This window comes from Stegodyphus dumicola, chromosome 4, assembly GCF_044657685.1.
Source record: "Stegodyphus dumicola isolate Sdum_Otavi_A_Nest chromosome 4, ASM4465768v1".
Taxonomy (NCBI): domain Eukaryota; kingdom Metazoa; phylum Arthropoda; class Arachnida; order Araneae; family Eresidae; genus Stegodyphus; species Stegodyphus dumicola.
The window spans coordinates 117,591,919-117,614,102 of record NC_140771.1 but is presented as its reverse complement, the minus strand read 5'-3'; the positions used below and the strand labels follow the sequence as shown (position 1 = coordinate 117,614,102).

At 33.9% G+C, this 22,184-nt stretch overlaps 1 protein-coding gene across 1 annotated transcript in view; it reads right to left on the bottom strand.

The window, feature by feature from the left end:
* Positions 1–22,184, bottom strand: part of LOC118197762 (uncharacterized) — a 268,218-nt gene that overhangs the window by 172,046 nt on the left and 73,988 nt on the right. Inside the window, exon 2 of the mRNA XM_035369305.2 lies at positions 18,746–20,430. Within this exon, the coding sequence (XP_035225196.2) occupies positions 18,746–18,862 (117 nt within the window). The 5' untranslated portion in view covers positions 18,863–20,430. The remainder of the gene's footprint in view (positions 1–18,745; positions 20,431–22,184) is intronic.

Genomic DNA, 22,184 nt, shown 5'->3' with positions numbered 1-22,184 from the left:
GCTGCTTGATAAGGTAGCGAATATTAGCAGGGAGGCAGAAGACTTCAGGATTTATTACAACATCACTAGCAACCGTGACAGCACTTTTTAATAGTCTCTGTAAAATACATGAACAGGAGTAGCAACACCAAGCAACCAAGCACACTCCTTAAGTTATGAAAACTCAGAGCATATTCCTTTAAAAGGAGTCAGTCTGTGATAGTGTTATTAACAAGATTATCTGGTTTGGATATTCCGAGCGTGCATGTCACTGGAAAGTGACCAGAGCTCATATCATGTTTTACCTCCAAATGCATGGGAATAGTTGTAGTTGATAAAACAATATCAAGTATACCAGAGAGTTCAATTCTACTTGGTCGGTGGGTATACTCTGATGGAGAACGAATAACCACGGGATGAGTATTTATATAATCATGCAAAACTTCTCCATTAATATTAGTCCTGCCACAGTTCCAGGCGGTATGTTTTGCATTTAAATCTCCTGCCGCAAAGACAGGAAGAAGCAGAGAGTCTAAAATGATGTCGTTAAGTCTACTCTATGGAGGATTGTAAATAGCACTGAAATAGATAATTCTTGAAAAACGTCAATGTAACATACACAGTGACTTGCTCACTGTTTTCACTAATGAGACAAGATAGAAAGTTTTTCGTTACATAGATCAATACACCTCCACCTCGATGAGAATGTATCACAGCGATATGAACAGAAGTTAAAAATGTGAAGATGGTGACAGGGTTGGCATGCGTCTCCGTAATAAAGGCAATATCAATGTCATTTTCAATCATAAAATGTTGGAGTTCTTGCTGACGAGTAGGAAGCTCGCAGGCATTCCACACAGTCAAACGCATTGTAGAGGAATTTTCTGATGTACTTATCCATGGGATGGAGCAGAGCGTGTAGTTTCTTGAGATGCAGATTTTTTATCTTCTTTGATTGCTTGAATAACATGGACAGACCAGCCACTTTAATCAAAGAGACGAATATTTTCAGTTCGGATAAAACGTTTTTAGCTTCAGTCTGAGTTTAAGGAGCAAGACTCCGGGAAGAGCTTGGGCGTACGATTTATTTGTAATAAATCTATAATTGAATGATTTTGGTTGGGAAAAGCCCCCGCGAATGTTTCTAGGTTTTATAACAGCTACTGCATGACGTCAACAAAGATTTACTTTCTTTTTTTATTTCAGCGTTTCAAAGTAAAACGCCCTTTGGTGACGGTATCTGTAATTAATTTTTTTCTCTTCATTCATTAAGTCCGCCTCAAAATTTCACAGTTTTCTGATCACTAGTTTATTTTATAGGAAACTTTAAAATAGGGTTCATTAATTATAGACACCCTGTATATCTTAGCTGATGATTCTCTTTAAAATCTCTTGGAAGTGAAGGTACGTAATGTTACTCTTATACGTATTTACTCAGAACTATAACAATAACCGTCTTTGCCATCACGAAAAACGTAAACTTCGCAACGCTGCATCGTGCGGTATTTACATTTTCAAAACAAAGGTTTCTTTTTTTATTGCCAGACAAATCTACTCCACTGTCACTTAATCCAAAGTAGCACTTCGGGTGATATCACATAAAGCCTGTGTCATCATTCTGCTCCACGTATACCCCTGGTTATAAACCAATTCATAGAAATGTCCGTCTACGGTGTACCCAAAGCTGTAATTACTTACCGAGATGGAGCCATGACAAAAGATGGAAGATGGAAAACATATTGCGAAATTTTACATAACATTTTTTGGGTTGAATGGTTTGGGAATTTATTGCAAAAACATGAAAAATTATATTGAAGGCATAGTTCTCTACCTGCAGAAGCTCTGAAATATACACTTTTGAACTAACCTAACACGACCTTTGTCACTAATTCAGAATATGGAAACATTTTTGTCAATTATCTGCATTCTTCCATAATAGTTTTACGATAATGATACCATGCTGAAATACAACAATTTATACTGCATGCTTCTGAAGTGACTATTAAAATAGTTCTGAAATGAATTTACAATGCTAAACTGACTGTTACCCTTCTCATGATTTTCTTATATAAGTAAAATCTCAGTTAATGAGAGAAGAGTAGCGGTAAGTTATTTACTATCAGATGAAGTAAATGAGATTTCATGGTTTGGGAATTTATTGAAAAAACATGAAAAATCATATTGAAGCCATAGTATTCTACCTGCAGAAGCTCTGAAATATACACTTTTAAACTTTGGGGCGATAATACCGCCTTTCACTTTTAACATCTCATTCACGCATAAAATTTCCTCTAATAGCAGCATCGACAGAGAGTTATCGGTGAGTGGCCCAAGGGTTAACAAAACCGAAGTAAATGAAGAATATATCATTTGTAAAGTGATGTTCTATGGCAGGAGTGGCCAAACTTCACCATGACAGGCAGCGTCGGATTTAGAATTTTTCCTAGGCGGGGCAAAAACTTAAAAATGCCGCCCTTACCCATCTTCCTTTAAGTTTCTGTAACAAATTTTAGTTTTTTTTTTTTTTTTTAATAAACATAGAAATAGGTAGTTTTCGAGATAAAATGTAAAATCTATTTTATAGTAAGAAATTCTTTATTTGCGATTTTTATTCTAAAAGATATATACATAATAAATGGTTTAATTTCTTTACTTATAGCAAAGCATAAGAGAGCTACCTGACTAAGAGGGGTGAGGTCTTTCTAAGAGTAATTGGCTCATATGCAAGTTACGCATGAGCGAAACGGCGGAAACACCCATGCAACCAGCTAATTCCCTTGATTCTAACCCCCGACCGAACTACCAGTGTTCAGCCGCTGTTGGCCGTTACATAATTAAAAACCCGTGCAAACCCTCTTAATTCAATTGCTTCTCCGGTGCACTGAATTAATCAAATTTACATTTTCCCTGAAATGAGGATTTTTTTTCAATATTTGCAACAATACCTACTCATACTAATAAATGATGCTAATAAAAAACGATTCAGAACTAAAATACTAAAATAGTTCAGCACAGCACAAAAATGGAAATAATATATTAATAAATAATGAAAAATTTCATTTAAACAAATATCAGCAAATTACAAATCACTAATACAATGGATTGAATAATTTTTTACCAATTTCTCGATACTAACAATAACTTTAACCTAGCACGTTCATTTCACAATAACGTCTTCATGTAGCCTACTCAAGAACTCTACTATCGTCCTCACAAAGCCCGGTAACATGATAAATATATACATATTCACGCAAAAGACTATTTTTGTAGTGTAATAATCAAAAATACATTTTCTCTGAAATACGCTATTTTGGAATATTTGCAACAATAACTAACCACACCATGGAGGTAAGAAAGAAAGGGGGGCCAACCCCGCACTGCTCCGAGGGTTTCGATGTCCAGATGGAGTGTTTTTTGTTTACATTTAGAACCTCCCTTGACAGCGCAGTGATAGTATTTTGACACACGACACTTCCATACAAATCGAAAAACGGGACACTTCCGCATAAAAGAAACATTCATTGTGTGATGGATAATAGCAATTTTTATAGTTATGCTTATGCAAAATGTTATGTTTAAAGAAGATTTTAGCAAAAATGTTACGCTTAAAGAATGGAAAATACCTTATGGTATCTTTAAAATTATATACGTCTTTCGATACCCTTGATTATGCACTTTTAATAAAAATAATCTTTAGTTACAAACAATAGATTACATAAGTTGGGACAATAGATGAGCTGATTAATTATGTAACTAACTTTCATTAGCTATACATAACAGCAATACGGGCTACTACTGAAAGGAAAAGGTTAGTCTTTGTACTTCTTTTCATAATTCTTATTTCAATAATGAATTTAAGTTCTTACCTAACGCTCTTAAAATATTACGGGATTAAAATTTTACTCTGCGAGCCTTTTGTTCTGCAAATAAATCTATGGCATCATCATAATTAATTTAATGTGCTGTTCGATTGCCAGAATTGCAAGACTTGATAAACGCTCCTGGCTCATCGATAATCTCAGATAGTTTTTAATAAGTTTTAATTTGCTGAAACTTAGCTCACAGCTTGCGGATATAGTTGGAAGCATAGAGTAAATCCGCAGGGCCATACAAATATTGTAAAAGGCATCCTGAAAATCATAGATGTAGATCTGTTGCAAGAGATAAAAAGCTCTAGCCTTTTTATGTCGACAAATAACATCGGGGCTTGTTCTTTAAAATCGGCAAGTTCCTGACAGAACTCAAATGCGTTTAGAGATCTCGCTCATATTTTCCTCCAAGATCTGCTCTATTCTTTTGCAGTTCTTCATATTCAATATTTCACGACCATTGAGAAATGGAAATTTGAATATAGTGTAATAGCCCTGTTTACTCTCGTTTTAATTTCTGATAAGATTCGATCAAATACAATTTTCATTGCATTAGAAAGTAGCTGAACACGATGAAATGTTCGTGATTCGTCCTCGCACAATTCATCAAACTCCTTTTTGCGTTTTAGAATTCAAAGTTTTGGTCAGAAATTCCATTAATGCGACGGAACACGCAAGAATATCTTCCATTTGAATTTCAGAACTTATTCGATTGATTTCTCGAAGAATATTAGCCCAAATTGTCAGGCTGATAATAAATTCAAAATTTTTTACAACATGTAGCAGATGTCCTGCTTCGTACTTTGATAGATAGTTAATTTCAAAATAGTAATAACAACTCTTGCACTTTGAAAGATAACTAATTTCTTTCAAGGATTTCACTACATCTGGTACATTCGTTAGAAGGGCTTTCAAAGCCACATATGTTGCCAACTATCTCGTCTGGCTGCTTCCTTTTGAATTGGTTTTTGTACATGTTTTCGTAATTATCGCCCTATTTGTTTGTTGCAGCTTTTGGAAAAACGTTTGAAAAACTTCTTATGGGACGATTGAGATTTCATTTGCACTCAACAAATTATCTGTGTCCTTTTCAATACGGTTTTCGCACCAAAAGATCAACACTGCACGCTTTAAAGGAAGTTCAAGATACCATCCTGCGCAATAAGTTCTCCGGCCACCACACAGCGTTTATCTCAGTGGATTTAAAGAGCGCCTTTGATACGTTGTGGTGGCCGGCAGTTCTATATGCATTAAGAGATGCCAATTGCCCCCGCAATTTATATAATACTCTTGCACATTATCTGTCCGATCGACATTTGATCTTTTCCTATAATGGAGGCCTGGTACATAGATGTCAGACTCGAGGGTGCCCGCAGGGTTCATGTGCGAGCCCCTTTCTCTGGAATGTGACATACAATCTTATCCTTAAGCAGCCATGGCCTGAACATACAACTGTGGTTACTTATGCCGATGATACCGCATTCATAGTGCGAGGTAGGACTCGTGATCAACTTCAACCAAACTCACAGGAGACCTGTTCTTTGTTTCAGACTAGATGTGAAGATTTTAAATTGCAAATCTCTGAAGAGAAATCGCAAATTCTGATCATTCCTAAGAAGGGTGGTTCTATGACTCGTCAGCCGAGAATAACCATAAATGGCAAGCGTCTTCGTATTAAACGTGAACTTAAATACCTTGGAATTATTTTCGACGACAAACTCAGTTGGATTCCCCATGTGTTAGATCTCAAGAAGCGTACTGCTGTGATTGCTCAACGCCTTAAACTTATGAAGGGAATCCACTGGGGCTTAAATCCACATCTTCTTAAAGTTTTATATGCAACAGTAACTGAAAAGATTGTTTCATATGGTGCTGCAATTTGGGCAGCACCAATGCAAGGACGCAAAGTCCGACATTTAAATAGTATACAGAGACCATTTCTCTTAAATATCACTCGTGCCTTCCGCACATCACCAACTAACGCCCTCGCAGTTGCAGCTGGAGTCTTGCCTTTACCTATTGCGGTTGAAAAGGACGCAGCTTATCAGTTGATTAGACAACTTGGCTGTTCAGTTCAGTTTGGAGATCACTCTTTCTCCTCCCATGATTATGAAGCAGCAATAAACAGAGAAGATCAACACCCCCCCTCTATGGTACGGGAGTTAAAGTTAATCTCAAACCGAGTCATCAAGTTTCTCATGCTGATCTGGTCTTTTATACTGATGGCTCTAAATTGGAAGATCAGGTTGGCTGTGCATATATAGCCATACTGCAAGATCAGACAACTCTTCACCAGTGGAAATGCCATCTGTCTTCTTTTAACAGCGTCTTCCAGAGTGAGGCTATTGCTATTCGACAAGCAATACAAACAATCATTAATCATCGATATTCACATTCCTATGTTCTTACCGATAGTCTCTCCACATTGTATGCCATTTTAAATCCTCTGCATTCATCCCCCATTATTGTGGACATTCAAACTAGCTTGTCTCGACATAAAAATCTACACATTTGTTTAGAATGGACAAAAGCTCATGTGGGGAACTACGGTAATGAAACTGTCGATAGGCTTGCTAAAGAAGCAGCACAGAATCACGAGATAACACAGACCTTGACGGTTTCACGCCCAGTATCTAATCTAAAGCGTCACTTACTTCTCACAGCCATCTCCTTGTGGCAAAATGCATAGAGTTCGGAGGAAACTGGTCGCCGAGCATTTGCCCATGTCCCTAAAGTAGATTTAGACCGATTAATCATGCCACCACAGCTGATCTTCTACATTACGGGCCACGGGCCTTTTCCCTTATATTTCGAGAGACATGGACTCTCTTCCTCAGCACTCTGTAGTTGTGGACAATTGGGCAATCCAGAACACTATCTAATCGATTGTCCACTTACTACTGAATTCCATATTCCTTTTCCACCAACGGATAGGACTGCCTTTAGTCGTTTTTTGATTAAGCAACGGCATCAAGTCAAAAAGATAGTCCGTTTAATTGACAAACTGATGAATCTGGGACTTGATCTTTGTGCCTTATAATATCGACATATGATTCAACTTCTTCAACTGCTTGTATATATTATAACCCATCTACTTTTATGCTCTGAAGTGTTTGTAACCATTGTAATCTATTGTAATCCATCTGTTATAAGTCGCTGTGTATAGCAGCAGTCAAATATTTGCATATTCTCTCTCAGCATCTTTTTCTAAGTGCAACCAGGTAATATTGTCTATAACAGCTGTCCTTGTACCTATGGTACATTTAATACCAGGTGCTGTTTAGTATCTGTATATCTTGCATTTGCCTATTTACCGATGAATAATAATGTTATCTTTTGCATATGCACATTTATTATCAAGTGCTGTTAAATATCTGTATATATTGAATTTGCATATTTATCTGTTGCATATGTATTGTCCTAATAGTCTCTTTGTTGTCCATAGCAGCTATCAATGTACTTATGGTACATTTTTTACCAGGTGCTGTTAAATATCTGAATATATTAAATCTGCATATTTACCTATGAATAATAATGTTATTGTCTTTATTCTTATCTTTTGCCCATGTATTATCAAACATATAACTGTCTGTATTCCCTCATAATGCACTATGATAATATCTACATTGAACGTATTTTGCTTTTTTCACTGTATAATAGTATATAATATCCTGGCATATCTAGTTGGGCGTATTAATGGTACATTGTTTGCCAGTTGCTGTTAAACATCGGTATACCATATACTTGCATATTTGGCTATACATTATACTGTTACTGTCTTCTTTTCATCAATTGCCCATGTAATATCATACATTTAATTCTCTGTGTAATAATAACACTGAATGTATTGGGGTCGCTAGAGATTTTCATTGTATAATATATCCAACCATTATCCATTGTTTTAAATATATCCATTGTATTTATACCAACATTAAATGTATTTTGTGTTTTTCACGGTATAATATATGTTCATAATTTGTGGCATACTTAAGTCTATATTTCATCCTTTGCAAATGTATAGTAACACATTTAACTGTCTGCATCAATTTATTTGCTGCATAAGGATCACAAGTGTCATGCTAATTTTAAATGTATATTTGTGTTACCAACACTGAATGTATTTTATATTTCTATTGTATAGTATTGTATAGTATCTACTGTATCGTATCGTATTATGGTATTGTTTTGTATTGTATAGTATCTTATATCAGTTGGCTTTATACAGGTTAAATATGTTAATTTTTATTCATTATAATCGTTTAATTAGCTTTTGTATTGTATTGTATTGTAGTATTGTATAGTATTGTATGGTATCTTATATAAGTTATCTTTTATGCAGGTAACTGCATCAATTTATTTGCTGCATAAGGATCACTGGTATCATGACAATTTTAAATGTATTTTTGTGTCACCAACACTGAATGTATTTTGTATTTTCATCACTAGTGTCATGACAATTTTAAATGTATTTTTGTGTCACCAACACTGAATGCATTTTGTATTTTCATTGTATAGTATTGTATATCATCTACTGTATCGTATTATATTGTGGTATTGTATTTACTGTATCGTATTGTATTGTGGTATTGTATAGTATTGTATAGTATCTTATATCAGTTGGCTTTTAGTACAGGTTAAATATGTTAATTTTTTTTTGTATTGTATTGTATTGTAATATTGTATAGTATTGTATAGTATCTTATATTCGTTAACTTTTATGCAGGCTAAATATGTTATTTTTATTCCTCATAATCGTATAATTAGCCTTATTGCATGTTTTTCCCACAATACCACGTGATCAAGTGTATTGTACCGCTATTGCATTCTGTTACATTGTATTCTTTTATTTTTATTTCTTTTGGTATATCCTCTGTGTATTGCTGTAATCATTTACATTCATTATTTCACTATGTTCTCTATTTTTATGTTATATTGTCATTAAGTCTAATTCTACTGTCTATATTTTATTCATTGTATATTATTGGGCTGCCCAACATCAGACTGTACTTTAGCTTATGTATATTCTATATTTGTGTGTATTACACCTTTGTAAAATTTTTGCTTATTGTCCAAACTCGCCCTTTTTGGCCCTGCATGCTTTTGTTATTTTATTTAATAAATGTGGGGCCTGGGCGGTTGTTGGGACTGTCTTTCGTGGGCATTTGGTCTGTTGGACTGCCCCCGGGTTGAATTTGGCTCTGGGTTTGGGCGCCCGGCGCGTGGCGTCTTGTGATTCCTCTTTAGGCTCTAGATATAGGTGGACGTGGTGCTATACCGATTAAACTTTTGGTAAAGGGACAGTGCCCACGTCCTCCGTTGCTTATCGCTTATCGCTTATCGCTTAAGGTCTACGTTTTCTGGATATTTTTCGGCTAATATCTTGCTTGACTTCTAAGAAAGATCTTTGCTGATCGTTCATTTTTTCTGTGATTGGCCAACTACCTGGGTCCGACAAATCAAAAGATTTTAAGTCTTCTTTCTGCTGCCCACACTCACCTAAATGAGAAAATACATTATATTCTAATTTCATGTCCTATAGATGTTCGTTTGGGGTCTATGAAGAAAGTTGTTCTCTCAGTTGCTGAAATGAAGTCTGTTTGAGGATGATAGATGAAGATTCTTCATTTTGGTCATGCAAATTGAAAGAAATATCAATATCGTTTAGAATCTCTGTACCATCGGAAGTTGCGGCAGAGTCTGACAGTTCGTCTTCTCCGTGAAGCCATTTTTCATTTTAGCTGCAATTAGTTTTCTCTGTTCGGTCCTATCTTTTACTCTGGTTCTATATTCTGCCCCTGAGAGTTTTTTCCTAGACTCTCTCATGATTTCTTGCACCCTAAATTATACACAGTATAACTTGCTTTAATAAGAAAAGCTAAAAATTTACGTAATTAAATTCCAGAGTATCATAAAAAAAACTTTTAAACTAATAAATCCATTTTTAAAACCTAGGTTGCTGACTGGCTGCAAAAAATCAAAATACCTTACTTCATTTCTGTGGTATATTCTCGACGTACATTAATTTGAATTATTTCATTGGTCCAAGGTTAATTTGTATTAGGTGTTAGGAAAGAGTTACAATTTACTATGCTTCTCCATTTATTTCGCAAGAGGCGTTGGTATAAAAACAAGGCGCCTCTATGCAATCGTTCTGTTTTTCGTTTGAATATTCCCGCCAGGAGAGAGAACAACAGAGGGACTCTAGGCAAAGATGTTGAAGGGAAAGATATATAGATTCTTTGCTCTATGCGTCACTTACAGGGACCAAAGACCAAGGCGTCTAGGGAGTGCCTTTGTAATAAAATTACATATTGGGTTGGCAGAGGGACAGGGTCCTTTGACTTTTTCAGTTACGCCTGGAGCCCCTCTATTGTCCTCTCCCTGATCTGATCTTTAGAGTCGTGTTCGGCTGTATTTAGCTTACTTTTAAAACTATTTGCTCCATCAAAAAGGTTTCGACTAATTAATTAATTATTCTTAAAAGAGGTTTTTAAATCTGGCTTTAAAACTACTAATGTTGCATCAAAATTTCACAACATTCCAAATACAATTCAGCGTCACTCTTGAATTTGCTGCCCTCAGAAGTTGCCGCCCGGGGCACGGACCCCCCCAGATCCGGGACTGATGACAGGAGACGCATGGTAAATTTCAAGAAATTTCAAGGGTCGCAGTTGGATTTTCTTTGAGCCTCAAATCCATATTTATATTAAAAAAAAATGAATATAAAGTAAATTAATGAGAACTTCGCATTTTTATGCAATTATTATGACTGCAGAAAAATGCGAAATTTTCTCCTACTTTGTGTTCAGAAACAATAAATTATAAATTTGAGACTACCGTACGATTCTTCTTTTAGGTAAAAATCAAGCATATATATATATATATATATATATTTTGGTTTCATAACTGTTGTCTGTGTTCATAACTGTTATTGAAGTGAACTGAAGTCGAAAGCATGCGTATTAGTCTTTAGAAAGACATATTGTAAAAGGTTTTTCATTTGAATGAATAAATCAATAATTTTAAAAAACAAACTGAATAGTTTTTAACTCCTACATATTGTTTTAGAAAACATAAAATAAGTGATGCAAGACAACGCACGAAACAGAGAAACGGTTATATTAGGTTATATTATTTTAGAATAAGCTATTAACTTTTTAGGCTTTTGTATGAAAATTGATAACTTTATTTTCCTACGCAGTGAACATGAGGGCTAACATACTGAGATTATATCTAACTTTAAATAATTGAATTAGTTCATTAGATGCGAAAAGGTACAGTTTTCCCAACCCAGTTCAACCCAGTTTTTTTAAGGCTGAGACTTTCGAATCTTCATAGCTCTTGACTCTTCAGAAAGAGTTTAAATTTTAAATATCGATCGAATCTTTGGAACCCAAACTTAAAAAATTGTTAAATGCTTGAACTCAAAAGTTTGAAATGACTAGTTTTATTTATGCCCAGTATAGGACAATTTACTAAAAATGAAGATGACTAAAAATGCAATTTCGATGGTATCTGAATCATCATTTTTATTCACGACGGCGCTTTATCGTTTTAGTATACGCATCGTACTGCATCGTTTTAGTATAATTTTTAACAAAATCTGCCAGAATTTTTACGTAATTAGTATGCTGCACATCATTGAGAACTTTCGAAATTATCTCTGGAACTGTTTCGATAATTTTGGATCTAGGTAATCTACTACTAATAAATCTGGCAACTTTTGTCGCGATTTATGAATGTTGCTTCTTCACATATTCCGTCTGTATACCACTCGAACCCTTCAGTAATGGCTATTGAATTTTGAGCTGGTTTTCAAACGCAGCCAAATAAAAATTAATGGTATAAAGAGAAAAGATACTTATGACTACTGCAATGAATTTTTTCTCAAATACAGATATAAAACGGAAGTCCAGCTCTCCAAATTTCTACGTACATTCATAAATGCTCAATGTGAAGGTTCTTTGTAGTATGGCAGACGTCTATATGATCGTTTAGTTCTCGAGTTCTTGCCACAGAAGTGCGAATCCAACTTATTCTAACTGTTAGCGGCTGGAACCATAAAGATAGTCAAATAGTCTATCGTTTCATCTTAAAGTTTTGAGTAAAATAACCCCAAATTAGTAGTTTAAAATACACTTTCTTTTCTAATTATCAGACTAACGGTTATGTAGCTTGTATATTAGAAAGTAGAGCTCAAATAAAATTTAGATGGAATAGTGAGATGTAAGTTATAGATACCGAAAGATTTCTGTTAAGAGTTTAATACATGAACTGATGTAGATACTAGTGGGAACTAACAAAGCTAGAAATGTAAATAAAGGCAAAATAATTGGATAATCTGATAATAAACACAAAACTCCCTACAAGCGATAACATAATTTGATAACTTAAGCCGACCGCCTCGCCAGACCACAGCTTTACTTGCTATCAAGTCCTGTTGAGAAGTAGGCATAAGAAAATCTTCCCTTTCACGCGTTCCCAAGAAATAAATTACATGGTTGTTCTAAGAAAAAGGATCTAAGTACCCCGCATTTTGTAAAGGCGCAGAAAATATTTATCTTCAGAGAATTATGTATATGTTCCTTATGTAATTAGCGAGTTTTCCATGAACCAAATATTAAATTGTACTTGTTCAGTTTGCCACATGAAACGTGTACGTACATAAAACGTGGCTTCATCATGAGATCACGAGTCTGCCCGCGAAATCATACACTTGCAGATCTGCACTAAACTTCACCCATTTGACTTTTTGCCAGTTTTTAGTGCCCATGCTTTCTCAAATTTGTAAAAAATTGAACTACAAAAGCTTGTCCAACCACACGCTATAATTTTGTATCCTTGTCTGTTAGTATGATGCATGCATTTGCTGAGGATACAAGGCTGAATCGCCCGAATATTTTCATCATTCCATTATTTACTCTGCTTTGTTGTTGTCTTCTGCAAACATCAGAATATTTGTACTTTGTACAAGCCCTGTCATTAAAACGCTTCATCTGTTTTGTGATATTGGGATAGTGAGGTGCTTTTTTGGAAAATTTAGTTAAACAGTATCTCTAAAGAACGATTACTGATGGAGGTTTTGCGTGTTCAAGCTAATAATGGATGTTTTTGCACTTTCAAAGCTTCCATTTTGAATATCATCACCTCTAATGAGTTTTCCAACATTGTCAAATGAAATTTAGAGAGTTAACTTTTCGTTTCATACTTTTATCTGTAAAATAAATGTATTATAGGTATCACAAATTTTGTTTCATTTTGTAATATTAAACTTGAATTACCTTATATGTTTGTCAAATTATGTAAAAAAAGTAAGCTTAAAGATTCAAGTATTTACTTATGTTAAAGTTTACCTATGCTAAAGTTTGTATTCTAATAATGAATACAGACCTAAACAAGGAGAAGGACTCCGAGTATAATTAAGTATCTTTGTAGTTCGCATACTACATACTAGTTGAAGAATGAAGAATTCTCACATTTGTACAGAAAAACACGCATTTTTCTTTTTTTCATACTCACTTTCTCTTTCTTTCTATTAATTTCATAGCAGCTGCATGTTGTTTCATTTTTTGTATGTTTTCTTAGATTCTTAATGAGAAATTTTAAAGATGCAAGCGATAATGAGATATTTTAGAAATCGACTGCTATCGATTAAGGCAAAGCATTCTAGTGCTACCTTCGAAAGAACGGAATGGAAAGGGTAAATATCCAAATTAGAATAGAGAATAAAGAGCCTATTACAAAATTAAAGTTAGTATTTTTCTTCGGATATTTTTTATCTTACATATATACAAGAAAAAATGTCTTGTGTAAAAACTTTCAAATTCCACGTTCAATATTATATTGTTACGAAATGTCCAGCTGCGGTAAGATAGCTTCCCCGCAAAGGTTTAGGGTTGCCATAAAATGAAAAGGGAAGGCAAAGTTACCATTTTGGCGACAAAATTGGCAATATACCGAGAACCTTCTAGAACGAATTCTTACCGGTTTGGCCCAGAATGTGCTCGAACGCAGGCCAAAAAGCTACATAAACCCTGTTTGTAAGCTGAATAGCACTCTAATGCCTCATCAGTCGATCGAGTTAGTGCATCGCGAGAGGGTTTCGTTGTCTGGTGTCGAGTTGGTCGTCGAGTGTATCACGAGTTGAGGCTATCGAACGTATCGTCGAGTGCATCGCAAGTTGTTGAGTTCCAAGAACCACCGGCCAGAGTCGGGAGATGCAGTTTAGTGCTTTACCGTGAAGCTGTCTTCACCGTTATAGCCTGATAGCCTGAAGGTTGTGTTACTGATTGTTTCAGCGTGCCTGTCATAATTTTTCGACAACTGTAAGCGTGTTTTGGGGAGCTGTCCTGAGTAATACTGGCAAATATATTGTGTTATGATACTTCATAAAGTGTTGTCGTCAATCAAGCCAAATCCACGAACCCGTACAGAATACAACAATATGTTTTCTTAGTTAATCCATACTTCTGGTGTCATAGTGTGCTGCTTGTACTAAACAATTTTATTATTAATAAGTTAAACCTCAACTGGGATTAAATGTTATAATGTGACTGTACACACCAGACACTTACAAAAACAGTATGTATGAATATGAAAGTGTCTATAAAACGTTTCGCTTTTAATTTCTTCCCAAAATAAGCGTCGATACGCAGCAAAATGTATATTAGAGACGGTAATTAACAGGGTTTAATATACTAAAAAATGCAAAGTTACATCCTTACTGTTTGAAGGGAAAGTAATTAATAAAGGAACCTTTCAAACTGTACTATAATAATAATTATTATGTGATAAAACATTCACATTTAAGTTTTGTCAAATAACTTTTAAAAAATAATAATTTTATTTTACGATGTGTAACCCTTGTTCATAAATCTTACGTGGTCTTTATTTTCGCAATTGTTGGCCGTAAACATATACTTTTCGATATCAAAATATTTCAGATAAGACAATTATTAACGTTTTGGCGTTTTAAAAATTAAAATATTTTAACAGTTTATTGGAATACTCTATAAAAATTAATAAATGCATCTAATACTTGTGGAAGGAAGATGTCAGAAACTCAGGTATGTAAAACAGTAAACTACAATATCAAACTTTTATCTATCATTTTGGCTTCGACAGGAGGGTTTCAAAAGCTTCTTTTACCAATATACAAGTTGGTCACGTGAAAGGAGCGTCGACTCACGTTAACACGTTGTACTGATAATTGAAACACTAATCTGTCTAAACTACAGATTTATACAGTATTTAAAATCAAACAAATGCTTGTTGAAGCCCGACGAAAGAAGTAATACAGGAAAGAATTTAAATTAACGTGATAACTAAAATTAAACTTACAATATTTATGAAGCATAATGAAAACTGAGAGAACTAAAAGCAAGCATAATGCTCTCACTGAATACTTTTCTTTAATCTTATCACTATATTCATTTCCTTACAGTCTGAAAACTAATTTTAAGCTTGTATGTACAATAGTTTTCCTTAGCGAGTCCTCCACTAAAGCATTTCTTCCCATTTCCTATAGGCAGACAACCGTCGAACTGCTTTGGCTTAATCGAGAATAAATCCTGACATATAAAAAGTCGAAGTTCTCCTCTACCAGAAATTAAATTCATATATACTTCATATCTTTAATGCAATTTGAACAGTGTTCAGTTTTGCTCACAGAAGTACGACAAAAATTTAAAAAAATCCCTCCCCCCCAAAAAAAAAACTGAAAAGTTTCAGATTTTAAATTACGTCCAAAGTGGCGTTTATTTAACGTTTTGTGTGTTACCTTTAATTATTAAATATCATGTTCTTTGCACTTAAATCATAAAATTCAGTAATTTCCGATACACAGTTCCGAGCCCCGCTGGACATAAAAAGGGTCCCCCCCCCCGCCGTAGAGTGTTGCCATTGCTCGCTTTCAAATCGTTGAGTTTGTTTCTCATAAATTCGTTAAAGTTTTACAAAATATGAAATCGATAAAAAAAAAAAAAAATTCAAATTTGCTCTGCCAAATGCCCATATTCGTAGGAGGATTACGTCATTCAAAATTCGATGGCTCTATGTACAGTTGTTTTATCACAATGCGAGAAATAGACATACATTTATGCAGATTTTTCATTATTTAATTTCTTCAAATATAATGCAAGACTCTAAGATTTGGTGGCAACAGTTTGAAAAGTGAAACGGACATTTATAGTGATTCAATACAAAATCGCAAAACGAAAACAATAGTCCTTCAGGGAGAAAGCCCCTTTGGACTAACAATTAAATGTCATCCTCAATACAGATGTTAATTTCATTGTAAGTGGAACGCTTTATAAAAGAATGCTGTCTCTTCAGAGAAAGCTTCTTCCTAAAAAAAAATATTTCATGCATCGCCAATGAAATTTAAACAGAACGCAAATGGGAAAATAGGATGACCGCAACGGTCTAATTCTATTGAATAAAATCTACTATATAACGATAAATTAAAAAATATTCTAAGACTGAAAAGATAATTTAAAAGAAAAATTTTTCAGCCATTATATTCTGTTGTAATGAAAATAAAATTTAAATGAAGTATATAATGTTCAACTATCGTAAATGATTATTTGGAACTTTTGTAACGAAACTGCTTCAAGAGATGGCAACCACATCTCCAGATTTCCCGCAAACATCCAAAATTTCCTAATTTAAACAACTGGACCTTTCTTCTTGGGTGAATTACAATCCTTTTATTAGCCCAGAAAGGCTATTAATTTCGTTTTGGCATTTCACGTTGAAAACTTTAAATGTTGGTTCACTTTTTAAACCGTTGCCACCAAATATTGCAGCCCTGTATTATATTTAAGGAAATTAAATAATGAAGAATCTGCATAAATGTATGTATGTTTCTCGTACTGTGATAAAACGACGGTACCTAGGGCCGTCGTACCTAGAGCCATGAAATTTTGAATAACGTACGTTTCCACCCGAATATGGGCATCTGGAAGCCCAAATTTGGAATTTGTTTTATTATCTATTTCATATTTTGCAAAACTTTGACGAATTTTTGATTAACAAACTCAACGATTTCAAAGCGAGCAATGGCAACACTGTACGGGGAAAAAATTATTTCCAGCGCACGAGACTGAGTATCGGAAATTCTAAAGATATGCTCATTTTAAAATTATTTTGCGATATTGCTGTTAAACCTAATTTTATGATTTAAGTGCTAAGTACATGATATTTAATAAATAAAGCTAACACACAGAAAGTTAAAAAACAGCCCTTTGGGCGTAATGAAAAATCTGCAAACTTTCAGATTTTTTAATTTTTTTTAAAGACTCCCATCTGGAAAACCAAATTCGGAATGTGTTTTATTACCTCTTTCATATTTTGTAAAACGAATTTTTGATTAACAAACTCGACGATTTCAAAGCGAGCAATGGCAACACTGTACGAAAAAAAAAAAAAAAATTATCTTCTCCAGCGGACAAGGCAGTATCGGAAATTATAAAGATATGATCTTTTTAAATTATTTTGTTATATTGCTATAGAATTTAATTTTATGGTGCGAAGAACGTGATATTTAATAATTAAAGGTAACACATAAAACGTTAAAAAACACCCCTTTGGGCGTAATATAATATCTGAAAGATTTCAATTTTTTGTTATTTTATTTTAATCAGACTTAAGTTTAAATCTGCCATACAGAATTATGATTATTTACTAAAATCTTTCAAATAAAAATGCTGAATATTTTTTATTTTATTAAGTTAAGATTTATTAAATGTAATTCGTAACCCTCCCGATAGTTTATATTTAATTTTTTCACCATTGTTCCAAATCTAAGGCTGCATTAAATTTTAAGGAAATTAGGACGCGGAAATATCTATAAAATTAGAACACATTTAATAAAATCAAAATTAATTTTCTAATGCACGTAAGAAAATTATTACATTTTTACTAATCATAGTTATCTATAAGATGAAGCAAATAATTATATACCCAGAAATTCCTGCTACTGTAAATGCTTGAAATTTACGTAGAATAAAGCAAACTATCATATTTAACTATTCTGACTTTCTACGAGCATTCACCTTCTTACTGCTAAAAAAGAGTATACATTTAGTGGATAAGTAATCCAGTGAACAGCACTATTTAACGAAAGCATCGTGTTGCTTAGATGTGCATTTGAGGAAAAGTTCTTAATGTTAAATAGCGGGCAAGTGATTAAGAAGGTGCAACCGTCATTTTCAAATATATATATATATATATATATATAATAATTTATATATATATATATATATATATATATATAATTATATATATATATATATATATAATAATTTATTTCCTAAACAGTATTGATTAATTGATTATATTATCTCCTAAGTTTAATTAAAGTAGAATTATTTTAAAAGTGTGCATCCATACTGGTAAGTTATATTTTGAAAGATGTTTTGAAGTAATTTGAAAGCAAAATGTTAATAATGTTTTAAGGGGGACTGGAGTTAAATCATCACGAAGAATAATATTTCAATTGTAAAAGGAAAAATTAAAACATGTAATTATTGTCATTGATCGGAAATTAGTTGACTTTTCAAGGGGAACAAACCAACTTCCGTTCAATGAACAATAATTGATAAAAATACGTTATATATATATGTGGATGCAAATATTCGACATCATGCCAAAAACACAAATCTCCATTTTTTTCAATTTTTATCTGAATACATTTTCTATGTTTTATACTATGCCAAAAGATAGATAATGCACATTCTTTGCCATATAAAAGAACGATTAGTTAGAAATCATAATCAGATTTTTCCGGAAATGTCTGGAATCACTTTACGATATATATTCTACGATATATATTCTGTTAGCAATTTACTTAAGGTGAACAATACGTATCTCTAAAATTAATTTAAAATTTCACTTACCACGTTTATCTTCAATTTCTCCAAAAGACCTTCCATTCTTCCTATATCAGTGTCTTCAACTTCCAAATTGCTTAAGGAGGATGAAAGCTGTGGTGGTGGACTTGATACTATAACCATTTTTCGGTGGTCGTATCCACAAAAACCTTTATTGCAATCAAGGACTTTTTATCTCATAAGAGGAAATACTACTCAAACCTTCAGAGAAAATATTGCACCTTGACAAAAATTTTATACTGTTATCTTTATTTTAAGTAACGGATGTGTTGGGCATTTTGAAATTTTATCGAAAGATCTGTTACTTTCTCACAAAAGACGGTGCTTGTGATTCAAGATTTTTAAAACATTTGATTCTTTGTATCTTGTATAAATTCTGCTTTTGGTAACCATACTTAAAAATGTGAACAACATTTTTTTGGTATCTCATCTAGATACATTAATCCATAACGATAAACTTATATTTAATTACATCATACAATTATATTCAAGCGAAGACTGCAGTGAACTGTAGTTGGTTACAAGGCAGATGAATGCTGGCTAATTATGTTTGAAGCCTGAAATGACCTCACGTATTTCGGATTGATTTGCCAGCGAAAAATCGCCATCCAGCACGCGAAGTCATTATCAAAGTCATCGTCTTTCTAAAGCCTTTTACAGACTCTTAAAAATTCAGATAATTAAGGTTTCCAGAAAGTCAAATACCTCTTCGGACAGATGACTGGTTTTTCTTTCTTTGCTTCATTCACAATTTACTAACTTCTTCAAAAAGTAACTTTTCAGCACTCAGACGTTTTTAGAAAAATAGAAACCAAAAAGAGATTATGAACCACTAACTATCACTGTTCATTCAATACATTAATTACATCTTCTAGCCTTTACAGATATGTTCTGAATGCATGAAAGCACGTGGTAGGCAAAACTGATCATCATAGGTTTCAAGGGTAGAAAAGATATCCTATTTTCACCGCAAATTGTTGCGAAGTTAAAATTTCACCAGCAGTCTAAAAAAGCATGTCCTCTAAGTCCAACACCACACAGCATGGAAGGATCTTCTTAGTATCAATAAACGACTTGCATTTCCTGTTAATAATACAACTTTTTAGTATTTCCTTTCAGAAGTCAAGAAGCCGTATTTCTTGAAGATTAAAACTAGTTGAATGGGCAAAAAGATAAAATGCAGAAAATCCGCAGCTGTCGAAGATGCAGAAACTGCCAATTACGTGCAGGTATAGATGCAAAGTAGATACAACAGCGGGGACTCCAATCCATGAATGGGCGTCTTAGAGGCTGCAAGGCCACTTTGGAAGGAAAAGCAGAAGGGGGAAGGAAGGAAAGTCGCTTTGATGAGATATAAAAATCTAGGAAGTAGAAGAAAAAAAGTGGCCGAAAAGAGATATCTGCTCCAGATGTTTCTGTCGGAGGGTGTAATGGTCCACGTTTCCGCCACACAAATTCGGATTCCAATCCGCCCGACGGACAACGCTGGACTGAGGCCCTCTCTAGGATTCGCAAAAAAATAAAAATAAAAGAACCAAAAGATAGTCCCGCGCGCAAACGTCGGTAATTAGTGGCACAACTTCGATTCAGGGCCTGCGGGTTGTTTTCACTCACTCGAGTCACTTCCCTCCTGACGTTCAGCCCCTCCTGAGCGCCACGTTTTCGACCCCAGGCGGTCCAATCCGTCCGACCTAGAAGAAGAGAGAAAAAAAGTAATAATAATAACTAATAACATATGGAATTATTAAGCAGAGATTCGAATTACTAAGAACGTAAAGGTAGAAACGAATAACACATGATATATTGGAGTAAGCCAAGAATGCTGAGGTTTCCCACGAAATGTTGGGCTTAGCTCATTTTTTATTCGCATTTTGCTTCTGCCAAATTGGTCTAATTACTAATGACGTCGTCCAAAAGATGGCGACTGGGCAAATATTGTGCAAGTGGCACCAGGGAGGAGAAAGACACATGAAACGTTGAATTTCACATCAGGCCACCACTGCGTTGGTATGCAGCATAGCTGATTTTTTTTTTCCTCCCTTCCCCTGTTGTAGTCCTACCTGTAACCTGTTATTAAAAATGTAACTTTGTTTCACCAGGGCCAGACGTCAGAAGTTGACAAGGTGATTGATTAAAATTGATCAGGTGATCCCGAATTCGGGTACCGCATTCAACGCTCGGAAGCCCCTAATAATAATAATTTGGGATCTATTTGTAACAGAAACTCTGTTATTCGGGGAAAAGTATTCTTTTCATTTACTTGTGGCAGCAAGCGCGGGTAAGGCTCAAGGCATTATTTTTTATAAATAAAAATGGCAAAAATATCCCAGGGCCTCGCGACGTTGAGATTCCGAAGATGTTAATTAGCTGATACAAATTTACTTTACATCTCCTTGTACAGAACTCTAATTCATTTTAACAGCTTTGCGTTTCTAAATATAAACTACAGAGATGTTTTACATGCATTCTCTTAGTTATTTTCGTATTTAGGTTATATCACCAAAATATTTTTTATCTGTGTTTCCTCTCTGATGTGTAATGTGTAATTACACACTGCGTGACCGTTTATTTCATAAAAGTAAATGTAATATATTGAGGTTGAACGAAAAGAAATTTTTATTAATCTTGCCGAAGTGATTATTGCCAAAGTGAAAGGCCCAATTGTTAAAATGGAAAATTATGGCTTAACGGTATTTTCTATGGTCATTAATTTGTGTTTCTATACACTATTTTTCTATACACGATTTAAAGCTATCCACACAATTTACTATTACAATGTACTAGTAATACAAATTTAATATCATCTTCTGCTAAATTATTGTCTTTATTTCATTTATCCCCAGTTTAAAAAACAAGCATTTATAAAATGAAGTATTTGAAGTAGTTATCCATATAATTTTTTTTTAGTTCTCAAATGGACTTTTTAATTAATTACATAATTAAAAGTCCTCCTTAAAGAAAAAGAAAAAGAGGGGAGATTTGTTGTGTGCTCAGATATTAATGCAGTTATAATGTTGTTCGAAAAGAAATCATAGAAAATGCTTCAATTAAATAAAACCACAAGAAATCATACAGATTGCAAAATTAAGGGTAAATATAAGAATAGCTCGATTTTATTTTTCAAAAATAAAGGCCCATAATATCACTAAAACACGGCTATATTATAAAGGTATATTTTACACAATACCTATATAATAATATTTACTATTAATTACTTGAAAGAGAAGGTCGGTTAGGTCTTGTCTTTCAAATCAAACAAACTCGGACCCTTTAACAAATTCATATGTCTCATATCTCTTATTTAATGCTTTGTAATAAAATGCTATAACAAATTTAATTGATATAATCAATTATATAACGTGTATATCTGCCACAGGAAAAGAATCGAACTATTAAGTAAGTTAAATGAAGTAATATTTTATACAAGTAACCTCCCTCTTCACAG